The sequence below is a fragment of the Equus caballus genome, chromosome 7, assembly GCF_041296265.1.
Source record: "Equus caballus isolate H_3958 breed thoroughbred chromosome 7, TB-T2T, whole genome shotgun sequence".
NCBI classification, from domain to species: Eukaryota; Metazoa; Chordata; class Mammalia; order Perissodactyla; family Equidae; genus Equus; species Equus caballus.
Genome location: NC_091690.1, coordinates 96,955,124 through 96,969,291, shown reverse-complemented (window position 1 = coordinate 96,969,291; position 14,168 = coordinate 96,955,124). Strand labels below are relative to the sequence as shown.

At 37.4% G+C, this 14,168-nt stretch overlaps 1 protein-coding gene across 12 annotated transcripts in view; it reads right to left on the bottom strand.

Annotated features, from left to right (window-relative positions):
* METTL15 (methyltransferase 15, mitochondrial 12S rRNA N4-cytidine) overlaps nucleotides 1–14,168 on the bottom strand; it is a 189,471-nt gene that overhangs the window by 89,798 nt on the left and 85,505 nt on the right. For 8 of the 12 annotated variants that reach the window (XM_023646203.2, XM_070273486.1, XM_070273487.1 and 5 more), the window contains one exon: nucleotides 10,361–10,497. In XM_023646203.2, the coding sequence (XP_023501971.1) occupies nucleotides 10,361–10,497 (137 nt within the window). Of the gene's footprint in view, nucleotides 1–10,360; nucleotides 10,498–12,630; nucleotides 12,749–14,168 lie in introns of all 12 variants that reach the window. The other 4 variants (XM_070273491.1, XM_070273490.1, XM_070273489.1 and 1 more) reach the window with 1 other exon arrangement.

The window sequence follows — 14,168 nt, the reverse complement described above, 5'->3', positions numbered from 1 at the left end:
ACAGTGTTTGGAATTGTGACAGTATTTACGCTCACAATGTGAGAGAGAGCCTGTAATAAAAGGCAGAGGCCAGAACCCTTTGTGAGGTGACGGAAGTTGGATGCAGTGTCCCATACCTCAAATCTGAGACCAGCTCTGGTGCGTGCATTAAGGAACCAAGCAGGTAACGACAGGAAATAAAAGCCAATCATCATCTTGGTATATGCCAATGAAACTGCACGCACTTGGAATACAGACGATAATAATTAGTATAATTATGCATTATCTTATACAGTAATTATTATGACAAAGTAACTATAGTTAACATTTATTAAACGATTTTGTGCTAAACAATTTAACTATATAATCTTATTTAATCTTCATAACACACCATGACGTATGTATTAACTACTCATTTTAGAGATGAGACTAAAAACTCAGTGAGGTTAAGTTACTTATCTAAAATCCCACTGCTAGAAAGAAGCAGAACTAAGACTCCAAACCAAGATTATTTGATTCCAAAATCTAGACTGCTTCCTCACCAGTGGGGATAGACATTTGTCATAAGTCAGATCCAGATGAGTCCAAAGGGGAAAAATCCAGCTAGAGATAAAGAAAGTTCAGAGAACTTGTGAATCTGCAAAGTTTCTGGCAAGAAAAAAACAGCACATCCAAGCAGGGTAACTGGAAAAAAGTTTAAGGAAGAGACTATTGACAAAGGTCTGACTGGGTTAAGGAGAATGGAAAAGGGATGTGAGAAGCATCTGAAGCTAAGAGGTGAGGAGGCAAGGGCAAGGAATGGCGACCGAGATCCCAAAGAGCCAGAGCTGCATCTGGTAGGAGAGGCTCCTGAAGAACGATCTTTGCAGAGGAATGTTGCCACTGCTAACACACACTCTGACCTCACTCTCCTATGCCCCTATTTCCTGCCAGTGCCTCCCATTCACTGAACCCAACCAGAAGCCAGAAGTCAAGGAAGCCTGTTAATAAATCCATAAATGTCATCTTCCAGGGATCAGTGTGGACAAGGGTGGAAGGAGGACCTAGGGGCAAATGGAGATTATCCAGCACACCTAATAGGAATTCAGAAGAGTAAGATTGACTTAGAAAACTGAGAAAAGCAGTTCATTTGGTAAACCTGAGATAAAGTACCTTTCTGAGACTATTCATCTTCTCTTCTCCAAGGTAACAGTCCCAAGTCAGGAGAAAAGTTTCTGTCATATACTGTAAATGTTTAAAACTCTTACTTGGAAACTCTTTTCCACTCGCCAACCACGTGTCCTTTCTTCCTAGTCAGTGTCTATATTTCACATTCTACCTCTCTCACCGCAAAAGAGTTAGGCAAAGTGCAGGTTAAGAGATGGCAGTTTTCAGGGAGTTTAGTTCTCCAGGCAAATTGGGGTTTCCAGGCAATAGGATCTTAGAAAGTACAACTGTCATCCACACCACCGGTTTCTGTTTGGTTTGAACCATAAACACTTTTTAACTTCCATATACATTCCAAGCACAGAGCTGGGCTCTAGGGAGATGGACACATTAGACAAAGTTTCTGTCTTCACTGCACACTTAGAACACGACGTGAACAAATATGCGGAATATAGCCATATAGTAGTTCTCAAAAAACTTTGATCAAGATACATAGTCAGAAATATAGTTTGACAGCAATCCCACATACAAAAATACAACATGAATGTGTATTTATGCATATATGGACACATATATATTACTTCATTGGAAACAATACTGAATTTAACTTCTTGTGATGTACCATGATATATCCTATTCTATTCCATTCCATTCCATAAAATGCTGATCAAGACCCAATAAAGTGATTTCACGCCTCACTAAAAGCATATACTAAACAGTGTTCTAAGTCTAATCCTCACACCATTCCCAGGAGGTAGGTACTAATATTATCCCCATCTTAACGATGAGGAAACAGGAATAAAGAGGTTAAGTAATTTACCTGAGGTTTTACAGCGAGTAAATGGCAGAGCTGGGATTACAAAGAGCAGCAGTCTCGCTCCAGAGCTTTATGGAGAAAAAGGAAAAGAGAGGCCAGATGTTACAGTTGCCACAACTTGAGGTAGAACTGAAAGATCCTCACTACTGATTATACGCCAGGAGTGAGGAAAGCGAATCGTGCGGTGAGACCAGGGCCGGGGCTCCCTCACCCACTCAGCGAATGTCCGTTCCAGGTGGAGCCACGCCCCTGGAGAGGGAAGACAAGCTGTGGAGCAGACTCTGGAGGAAAGGTTATTACTGAAAGTCTGCTGTGAGGATGCAAATACTCTGCGGGACTTGGAACATGGCAGCATTGAATTAACGTATTCTTTGTCTCCTTCAGTATATTGGCCAAGTCAGATGAATGGGAATTCTTGAAGGGTCTTTGAAAATTTATTTCAGAATATTAACTTCAATTTCATCTATAAAGATGCAACTTAATTTTACCTTGAAATAAAAACTACCTTAATCTTTTAGAATCCCATTAAAATGGGAAACCAGGGACCATTAAAGTAGAGTTCCTAATAGGATGATCAGGAAAAGAAAATCTTCAAGGCCTAACAACCATCAGCTTTCACATAGAGTTGCAATCCGTAGCCTTTTAACTGGTCTCACTGAATCCTTTCCAATTTTACCCTCCTCCAACCCATTCTTCATACGGTGGGCAAAATAATCTGTTAAAAAGGCAAATATGATCATGTCAGTTCCCTGTTTCAAACAATTTGTTGCCTTCCCTTTGCTCTTAAGATAAAGTCCACTATACTTAACAAGGTTCTGTCTTAGCTCTCTAGCCACTCCTCCTCCTCGCTCTCTCACCCCTTCACACTGCTCGTTTACAGTCCCTTCAGTATGACCTTCTCTTTCCTGCTGAAGATCTCTGAACATTCTGTTCTTACTACTCCAAATGCTCTCTCACTCCATCATCCCTCCCTTTTTATCTAGCTAACAGTCACTGGACTTTCAGGTCTTGAACTCACATACTCGGGTAGTCTTTCCAGATGTTCTAGATTAGAACATATTGTACTGTTCTTAGCTCTAATTGTAACTGCAACTGAATAAGATATTCTGAAGTTATCTGTTTACTATCTATCTACCACTCACATCTTAAGCTTTGTGAGCGGGACGGCCTACCACTGGAACTGTAAGACCGCCTGAAAACTACTTAGTAAAATACATGTGTTCTCAAGCCTTGAAACTAAACGCTGAGTAAACCAGAGAGTCAAGTACTTTCACCTCCCCAAACCCCTTCGTCTTGCAAGGCTGTTATCGCTTGGACACAGGTTATATTTAACAGTATTCAGTGGGACGAAATACAATATCCCGTTTTAGTAATATTTGTATTATCAAAAATAGTGAAAAGGTGACAGACCATCATCAATAGTTCAAAATAGTTTAGTTAATTTTTCCAAGTTATCTTTTTTCAAGCTTGTTTATATTCATAAAAATTCTTTCATTTTGACAGTGCATAGCAGAACTGACCTCCCATGGTTAGTAAGATTAACAACAGCTGTGTCTCATTTCTAATGCTGGCATTCTAAATTTTAGGTAGCTAGGGCTGTTTAAGACAGTGTATTCCTTTGTATGACTCTTACACTGGCCCTGGAGACAAAACGCCTGGCTTTGAGTCCTGGCTCTGCTCCGAATCTGACTGACTTGCCCCCAGTAGACGACTGAAGTGTGGTGGAAAGAACACGGGCAGTGAGCCTGAAGCCATGAGGCCAACACGTGCCTTTGCCCTGGCTTCCTGTGTGAATTTCACCAAAAATAAGAAATGGAGCTTAAAAGGAAGAGAAGATAAATGGTAAACTTCAAGTGCTAGGGAACAGACCATACCACTTAGAACTGATCATATTATAGGGATAAATATACTTGTAACTCTCCAATTTAATGACCATGGAGCAAACTTAAAATAGAAAAGATGGAGGCCAGTTATTGATACCTATTTAGTCATCTCTGAAAACAAACAAAATGATGGAAGTTCCAATAGTATCAATAACTAAAAATGTCCCTTAAAGATGTGGCAGAATACAGGCAAAATCTCTCCTCTTACCAAAGGTAAGACTGGACTCTGATTCAAGACAGTGGAGCCAGTTTAAGAGTTTAAAATGGTTTAGAGTTTAGAGGTTAGCCAGTCTGAAAGGTTTAGAATGTTCCATTTATACCCACTGCCTCAGAGACGCAAGAGAGGACCTAAAGGAAACATTTAAACTGTGTAGACAGGAACACTCTGAGGCTACTGGGGCCATTTTACTTTGCCACCTCGTCATATCCAGCCACCAATACCTTTATTATTACACCCACTTAGGGATTACAATTCATATAATGCAATAACACTTAGGGCAGAAATAGATAGGTGCTATCAAAAGGTGCCCTGGGTACGAAGAATCTCTCTAGAATAGAAAGCCTGGAAGAGTCACAGAAGTAATACATTATGGGAGTAGTAGCTTTTATGAATTGCATTCTCCAGTAAGAACAAGAAAATGGAACTCTCCTCCTATTGGTAGATCCTAGAAAAGGACTCCCAAATGCTAAATTTTTTGCAATAGGAGACTATGTACCTCAAGTAATTTTCTAACTTAAAATCTGAAGTGAAGATTCCAGCCCCAAATGACTGAACAATAAGCAGGTGAAAGGAGAATCTATCCAAATAGTAAAAACTACACATGTAAAGACACAACCAAGATGGGGCCTATGAACAGATCCTGGAAGAGAGAAGAGGGAGAACTGTGTACTCAAGAAAGATACAGAGCAAATGCATATTTCTGAAAAAGATTTACTACAAAAACAGAAAAGTTTAGAATGCACATACTTTGGACTCCATAAATTTCAAGAAAGGTCTGTTGACTATGTAATAAAACACAAAAATGAGATGACAGAACAAAAGAAAATGAGAAGGAACTGGCGGAAAAGAACAGGTCAACAAATTAAATAAGGTTACAAGGAAAGCTAACTTAAAATAGCTGAATTAAAACTTGAATAAGAGGCTACAGTAAAACCAGAGTTGACACTGTAGAGAGCCAAATCTCTAACACATGGAGCAACCTTGAAGAGATTTCCCAGAATCCTGAGGCAAAGTGAAAGTAGCAGAAAACAGTAAGAGAGGAAATGAAGGACATGCGGAACAGGTAATGACTGCAACCAACAAATAATAAGTTAGAGCTAGAACGTAGAAAAAAGAATGGGGGCAAACTAACACAGAAACTCCTTTGTAGGGAAAAGACCTGATCCACTGGCCAAAACCGTCCAAAGAGTACATGGAAAACTAATGAGAAGAGACCAATTATCAATAGTTCTTAGTGAAATTAATGAATATCAATAATGCTCAAATAAATATATCTAGTAAGCATCTAGCCTGGTTATGGGAGGAAGGAGTGAGAAAGAGATTACCTAAGAAAGGAGAAAATAAACTGGGTTGACCCCAGACTTCTCCACAACAGTACATGCCAGAGAAAAAAGAGTAATACCTGAAAATTCCCAAAATGCTATACTAAATCAAGTTGTTGCCCATGTAAAAAAGCATGAGTAGCACAGTCTCAGATAGACAAAGGCAGAGATGTTTCCCTTTTGCATATTTATAACAAACTACTTAAGGATGTAACTGAGGGGCCGGCCCCGTGGCCGAGTGGTTAAGTTCCCTCGCTCTGCTTCTGCAGCCCAGGGTTTCACTGGTTCAGATCCTGGGCACGGGACATGGCACCACTCATCAGGCCACGCTGAGGTGGCATCCCACATGCCACAACTAGAAAGACCCATAACTAAAATATACAACTATATACTGGGGGATTTGGGGAGAAAAAGCAGAAAGAAAAGAAAAAAAAAAAAAGATTGGCAACAGTTGTTGGCTCAGGTACCAATCTTTAAAAAAAAAAAGATGTAATCCATTGACTGAGACATGAGCCGACACGAGGAACTCAAAGTGGAACTCGTAGTATTGTAAAAAGGCTAGTGAGGTGCATTAAAATGAATTAAATGGATTTAAGTATAAGTTATTTTAGATAGGACTGCCAAACAATGCAAATGCTAACTAATAATTACATAATAGTAGATATTACTATCTAAAGTCCAAGACAATATTTTAAAAGTGAAGAAGTAGAGTGGGAAAGGAAAGGAAAATAAAAATGAAAGTATTAATTTCTCACCTTACACAGGGTGATTAGTCAGTAAATATCATTTCATTTTGCATACTTAACAATAAAAAATCTTTAAGTTAAAATACTTTTAATCTTAAAAAATACTAACATCAGCCAGTAGTAAATTAAAAAAGATATCATCAACATCACTAAAACAAGGAAAAACTGAATATATATACGTATACTAATGAAAGAAATTTTAACAGCCAAAGAAAACTTCAATAAAACACAAAAATAGAAAATATAAAACAAGATGAAATAGAAAGAGCAGGCGTATCCTGATTTAATTACCCCCTTACAGAAAACATACTCAGATTTGTTTACACCAAGTACATCTGGTATTTGTTGTTTACAGGAAGTGCATCTAAAATAATATAGCATGGACAGACTTAAAATAACACTAATATGCACATGGATAAGACTATATTAGAATTAGAATTCTAATAAATTTTAATTACATAAAGAAAATACTCTACAACCAGTGAAACTATTGTTTAAGATAATTTAATGAAATATGAATGTACTGATAACGAATAAGTAGAATCAAATTTTGTAAAGTATATATGTATGCATATACATATATAACCAAAATGATTAGAAGGAAACATACCAAACTGTTAATATTGGTGGTGGGATTATGAATTATTTTAATTTCCTTCTCAGTGCTTTTCTGTATTTTATCATTTTAATTACGAAAAAATATTAATGAGAAACAAAATACTGTGATAAATGGAAAGACTCATCATGCTTCTGGATTCTGATGCAGATTAATAAAGATGTCAATTCTTCCTAAATTAAGTATGTATTTAATAGATGAACAAAATGGTTTTTTAAACTTGACCAAGATATTCTAACATTTTAGAAGGATAAAAAGCAACAATACCCAAGAAAGTTCAAACAAGAAACAGTACATACAATATAACGAAATACTAACAATTAAAAAGAAATCATTACCACTGATTAAGCTGGTGGAATTTTAAGTGAATTTAATTTTTTCTTTATATTTTTCTGTATACTATAAATTTGCCCTAATGAGCATATCTACTTTTATAAACTGTGAAAATAACAGCTTATCACGTTTTTATAATCTACTTAAAATTACAATCAAATGATGAAATCAATTATGATTTTTATTTTTTTCTTTTTCCATGTCTATATTCTCTAAACTCAGTATATGGAACACATAGTACTCCCAAATTCAGAAAAAACATTGTTTTAAAAAGACTGTCTTCCAATATCCATCTTCAACTGTGGTAAAAGTCAGCCAACAGCCCACTGCTCCAATTTAAATGTGTTTCCTCATGCACAATCTTCAGAGGCAATGGGGAAAGTTTCAGTTTTCAAACAACAGGTGATCTGACATGTCATCTTTTCTGAAAGCTAAAATGGGTTAGCCTAAAATTCAGCCTACCTACGAATTGCTTAGTTTTCTGTGAAAACGTTAGTTTCTATTTTTGACTTAGTTTTGACAGAATAAAGAACATGGGATTTTTCAGGAGGAGCATAAGCTCTCCTAACACAAATAAAATCAAGAAAGAATTTACTATATTTCTTCAAAAGATGTCCATATTGACGTGACAATATGTTTCCTTTACGGTGCATTTAACATGTATAATTACATATGCATTTTTAAGAAGATAATCAATCTATCTAATTTGTCCATCCTTCCAAACAACTATCCATCCACCCATCCATTATCCTGAGAATAATCCCTAGCCCAAATTGGTGTTTTTCTTTCTTGTGTATATTTTTATACTATAACTACATATGCAGGTATTCATAAATAATATATAGTATTGCTTGGCATTTTCTACTTTACATCCATATGGAGAGATGTGATCATACAATCTCCGGGTCTGTTTTCTTTAACAACTGTTTTCCCTTCTTTCACACCTCCCTCCACCACTAATTCCTTCTTTCTCAAATTCTCCATGATAATATACACAAACAACGCAACCACAAAGCCTGTAATATACAAGCCTAAGGATATGTTGCCTTAGATACTGATTCTTTTCTTTAGCTGGGATAGGTTCTAAGCAAGTTATGTATTTTTTTTTTAATATTAAAAGATGCTCATTGGGGGCTGGCCCAGTGGTGTAGTGTTTAAGTTCATGGGCTCTGCTACTGTGGCCCAGGGTTCGCAGGTTCAGATCCTGGGTGCAGACCTAAATACCGCTCATCAAGCCATGCTGGGGTGGCATCCCACATACAAAAGAGAGGAAGATTGGCACAGATGACAATCTGTGGCTCATTGACAATCTTCTGAAGCAAAAACAGGAAGATTGGCAACAGATGTTAGATTTAGGCCAATCTTCCTCACCAAAAAAAAAAAAAAAAAAAGACGTCCACGAAAAATGGATGAGTATCCTTTTCCCCATATCTTCACTTTCAAAATTGTTATGTCTTTCCAGTCTAATAAGTGTAAAGTATTATACCATTATTACTTTAATTTCATTTCCCTCATCACTGCTACTGATGTGAAGCATCTTTTCAAACCTTAGTCTTCTCTGAATGACCCTTCTACATCCTTTGCCCATTTTTCAAGTTGGACTTTGTTGTCATCAATTTTGAAAGAACTCTTCCTATATGATAAATATTGATGGAGTTCTGGACATGCTATCTCAGAATACGGCACCTTGGCATATTTAACATTTTAAACTGAAGGAACTGGAGAAAGAGCACACGCAGGAAGAACTTTCTGACTTTCCCCTGAACCGGTCATAAGGCCCTCATCTGAGAGAGGCATGCCCTATACCCAGAGGAAAGAAGCCACCTTATCTCTGAAGATGAAGGGATGAGAGGAATGGGAAGGCATGGGCCTGGCTAAGCTTTCCCCAGTGTCCTACGCTTACCTCATACCCTTTGCCCGTTCTTATTTTTCCATAACTTTCCATTCTTCATCAAACCTAATACAAAAGTTCTCAGGTCTAACCAAGTCTTTGGGTCTTCCTTCCCTTATGAAAGCTGTTGTGTCACATAAAACTTATATTAAATAAATTATCATGCTTTTTTCTTGTTAATCTGTCTTTTGTTGCAGGGCTTCCAGCTGAAAACTCAGAAGGGTAGAGGAAGAAGCTATTTTTCCTCCCCTACAGCATCAAGCCTTTTCCTATCCTCTATATTATTAATATTTCTAAGCTACACTGCAGATGACAAAGATTTAAGAAAACAAAAAGTTCGTACTATGTCATTAAACCACATCCTCATACTTTCCATAGAAGAAAGTATCCTGGGGTCAGATGGATTTCAGGGACTCTATCAACCCGGTGAGCTTGCAAACAGAAATCGAGGTCTATGTATCGCCACTTTTATCAGGAGAATTAGTCACATTGATGGATTTGCAAAGAGTCTGGGACCTGAGAGAGGCTGAGAAAGACTGTTCTAGCTCAGTCATCCGACTTCCGCCGTGGTGTGCAGTGACACTCCCCCAGGGAAGCGCCTCTGCTGCTTCGGCACAGAGACCTTTTCATGGTTGGACAGCTACGACCAGCAAAAACTCTGGTTTATAGCAAGTCCAAATTTACCGCTGAGATTCTCATCCATTTTCTTGATTCCAGTCTCCGGAACACGAGAGAATACAACGATTCCCCAATCCTGAAAACAGCCCTTTACATACTTGCAGACAGTCATCTTAGCTCCAAGATATTTTTCTTGTTCAGACTGATGTCTTTTAAACAACATAGCATACAGATGTAACTCATTCAAAACTTTTCTCCAAAGGAAGATGATTTCACCAGTCATGAAGATAATATTTTATATTTTTAAAAAGTTCTACAGCAAAAGCTCACTAATTCTGACAGGGATAGATTACTCTAGATTGACTTATGAATTTCAAAAGATTTCAGAGAAAACAATTGCATTATGTTGATGTATGTGACCTCATGAATTCTGCAGAATTCTCACGTACTTACTCCACCAAACTCTTGGAAACTGTAATTCATACAATTCTTTAAAATTTATTTTTTAAACTACGGATTGTCAACATATTATTCTTGAATGGATTTCAACACATCCTCAAATTTTAGCTAAAAGTCATTTTTGTATTTATTCTTATGAATTCAAAAAGGATAAATGCAGTAATATCATTATTTTAAGTGGTACTAAAACACTATTTACATTAATTCTTTTGGGGAAAAAATACTTTGTGAAGTATAACATCACACCGAGGAGAAGAAATTCCAAGATGGTAAACTAAACTCTGTAAAACTCAGCACCAAATTAAAGAATTATACAAGAGCATTACTTACGGATATAATTCAGAAAGCTGTTCAGCTAGTGCATAAGCTGTCGGGTCTCTGTCTAAGGCATACAGAGTAATATCCGACTCCTTCTGTAGAATGGCTCTTGTGTGTCCTCCCGAACCAAATGTCATATCTAGAAAAATCTAGCCAACACAGAAAAAGAAACAATGCAGAAAAAGAAAATTACTACTTAGTATGAACAAAAACTTCTAGAAGCACATAATGATTTTCAGAGCTGATGGCAAATAGAAAAACAATTACAATTGTTTTGCCTAGAATTCAATTTGTTACACATGAGATCTGGATCAGGTATGAGTGATCAGTCCAAAAGAACTGGTCAGAGTATCAGTAAAATGATAATCTCTGGCACAGGCTGATCAATTCAAGACAAATTTACATTTCTCTCCATAAGGTCAAACTGGCAGCAGTATTGTGTTGCTAGCTTTTTAATGCTTTCCAGCACCTGGCTGGTAATGATATTTCCAACAATTTCTCATCCTTTGGAGATAGCTTATAATTAGTGTGGCTCACTTTATCTCAACTTCTCTCAATGCTTTATATTAAACATAAAGATATTCAAGAATACAGGGGAGGGAATACATCTTACAATAAATAGTCACAGGACAAATCTTTAAAAATCTAACATGGAAAATTGACAAATTAGCAAATCTGACCTGGAAAAAGCTCAAGGATTAAGTCAAACACCTGGGGTAAATTCTAGTTTTGCCACGAAGTAGCTATTTATCTTTGGGAAAGTCACTTAAAATTCCAGTGTCTTTAGATTTATCCAGGGTTTAAAAAGAAAAAGAAGGTCCAGAAGAAAAGAAGTTTTGACCAATATCTACCAAACTGGTAGGGCAACATATAATTTCTCCTCTAAGCCAAGACACTTTTGAGAGTGGAAAGATTTGCCAGTAATAATTTTGCCAAGACAACAGGATACAGCATACAGGAGTGCACATCTTTAAATGCTTGGATCATTCTAGACACACAACAAAGGTAATTGGACATGAATCTACTTGGCTATTTTAGTTGGCCACACTACAAAGAAAATAGTCAGGTCACAGTTGGGCAAGAAACCAGACTTGGACCATAAGAAACATATGGTGAACAAGTTAATTGACTGGCTGATTTGGAAGTCAAGACGCTCTCAGCACATCCCCTCAAAGTTATGCTCTTAGATTAATGTGCCCTTTCAATAAGCTTCACTGGTATTAGGAAAATAAAGACAGTTATTCCAATAATATTGACTAGTATGACAAATAACATATTATAAGCCAAACTATTAAAAATATTTAAACATAGAACTTTTAAAAAGTTCATCTGTGCATTGAACGAGAAGGGAAATTCCTGTGATGGACTGGAACATTCCCTGCCCTGAAAGCTACAACTGATTTCAGGGAGAGTGGTCAGAAACAAGGCACAGATACGCTTTGATTTTTTGCTACCAGCTACCATGCTGAGTCCTGTCCTCTGATCAAGTCCTCAGAAAAGTCAGCCTGCTATTCAAGGAATCATATAGAGGAAATCTCCTGATCAAACTGAGAAGAGCAGGGAGGTAAAACATAACAGAGATGTAAATGTTGTAAAAATGTACAAGCACTGCTTTTGAACGTAAACGTGTTAGTGTCACTTAACCTCGCACCTATTGCTGTCAGCACAAAAGGCCTGCCTACACCTATTTTTCACCATTTTAAACAGCAACTTTAAAACAAACCCTTAAAGTCTTTTTAATCTGTGGATGGTTGTTAGGAGTAAATACTTAGATCTCAACATTGAATAATTTCCCTTCCCAGCCTGTAACCTTATTTGACGCATTGATGTGTAGGTAAGAATCTTCCACCATACCTTACCTCAGTTTGAAAATCACAATGGGTTTAGCATAATTTAAACAAAGAACTCTTCCCAGGCAAAACTATGAACCACTTTCCTGTTATACCCAATATCAAGTCCTGCTATAACCCTGGAATTAAACTAAGAGTATATCAAATAAAATAATTTGCATATCATTACCTTATCCCAAGCCATGAAAGTCCCAATCAATATTTAAAAAGAAAAATTCTCATCATTAAAAATATTCTGGAAAATGTGAGTGAGATGATGATTATAATTTACATGATTATTTTTTAATATATCATGATTATGCCCTTGGAGATGTACTGACAATCAAGGAAGTTTCCATAGGAAAAAGAAGAATCTATTATTACCAGTCAAGTGTAACACAAAGCAAAACGTGGGAGACGAATGGGATTTATGAAATGAGAAGTGAAACCCACCATATGTCCTGGGTTAATAAGTAATTGATTGGAGCTATCGGCTTTCATCTTTAAAATTCTAATATACATTCCTCATCAAATATAATAGTGACATTTGGGCCTCGTGAGTCACCCAGCACTACAATTGAAAAGAGAGCCAATTAGTTTTTGCCTTCTCCTGGGTCATTAAATTGACATAGACCGTATTTTTTAATTTGTACAAGTTGATAATAAGGAGACTAGACAATATTTTTGCTTAACAAATAACACAAAGACAAATAAATCTGAATGTTTTCAAATAATCCTTCCACGGGCCTCATTCATATATCTATTCAAATGGATATCTTATGCTCCAAACATAGATGGAACTCCTTCTGAAATGACCTGCTATGATTTTTTCACCTATACACATAAGACTACACTAAGCTACTAAGCGGCAAGTGCAGGAACTGAATACAGGTGTATGTGGCTCTGCCCCTGTGTTCTCTGGCACGTCACTCGGCCTCTGCATTAAGTCAGTGATGCCTATATTTGCACACTGCTCCACGGTTTACTGAGCACTCATGTTTTCCTACTCGGTCTAACAAAAGCTATGTAAGGGAGTATGCACACGTGGCATTATCCCCATTTTTACAAATAGAAAACTCAGGTGCAGAGAGAGAGTTTGGCTTAATTAAGATCATATTACTAGTAAGTGAGGGAAGAACTCCAAACCACGCCTCACCAACTCTAAATTCTGTGTTCTTTCTGAAAGAGAGAAGAGAGGGAGGGAGAGAAAGAAAGTGAAAAAAAAAGGGGGATGGCATAAGAAAGAATCATGGCAGGGATGGCTTTACAAGAATGACACGAGAAAAGTTCAGTTTTTTATAGATCACTCCTTCCCACTGGAATGCGGGCTCTTGGAAAACACGTCTGTCTTTATCTTTGTGCTGCAGGGCAACTCCTCAGATTCGTGTGCTTCTCTCTTTCTCTCTCTTCCCCTTCTCCTCTTTCTAACAGATGCCTAGGTATTTAGAGCTTTAGAATGCACATTCCTTGAGGATTTTCACATGGCATAAAGGAAAAACTTTCTATATTTCCCATCTTTTGAAGACAAACACTTTTAGTAACAAAAAAAAAAAGCTCAGAAAGATAGAATGCTAGTTATCCTAAATAGGTAGTGTCTTTAAGGAAAAGAGAGAGAGACTTCTCTGAAATTGAGTAGAAGAGAGATGGAAAAGATGGACAAATTCCAGGAAGGTGCAGGATCAGTGAAGTGACTGACAGGTGATAAGATCCCAGAGCAGCTGGCTGGATGATGAACTGAGGGATTCCCAGTCGTGGGGTTCCCAGTGCTCCCAGAGATCGCCATGCCCCTCAGGGCACAGAAGCAGCAGAACCTTTGGTCCTAGAGGGTCTCCACAGGCTAGAACAAAAGGCATCTCAGGGTAAACTAAGTACGGCGTGAGGTGAGTAAAAAGATGCAGGCCTCCGCACACCTCTGGACAGATTGACGGTTTCTCAGCACAGGGAGATTGAGGCTTAGAATCAAAATGAAGGCAATTTAAAGAAAAAAAAAA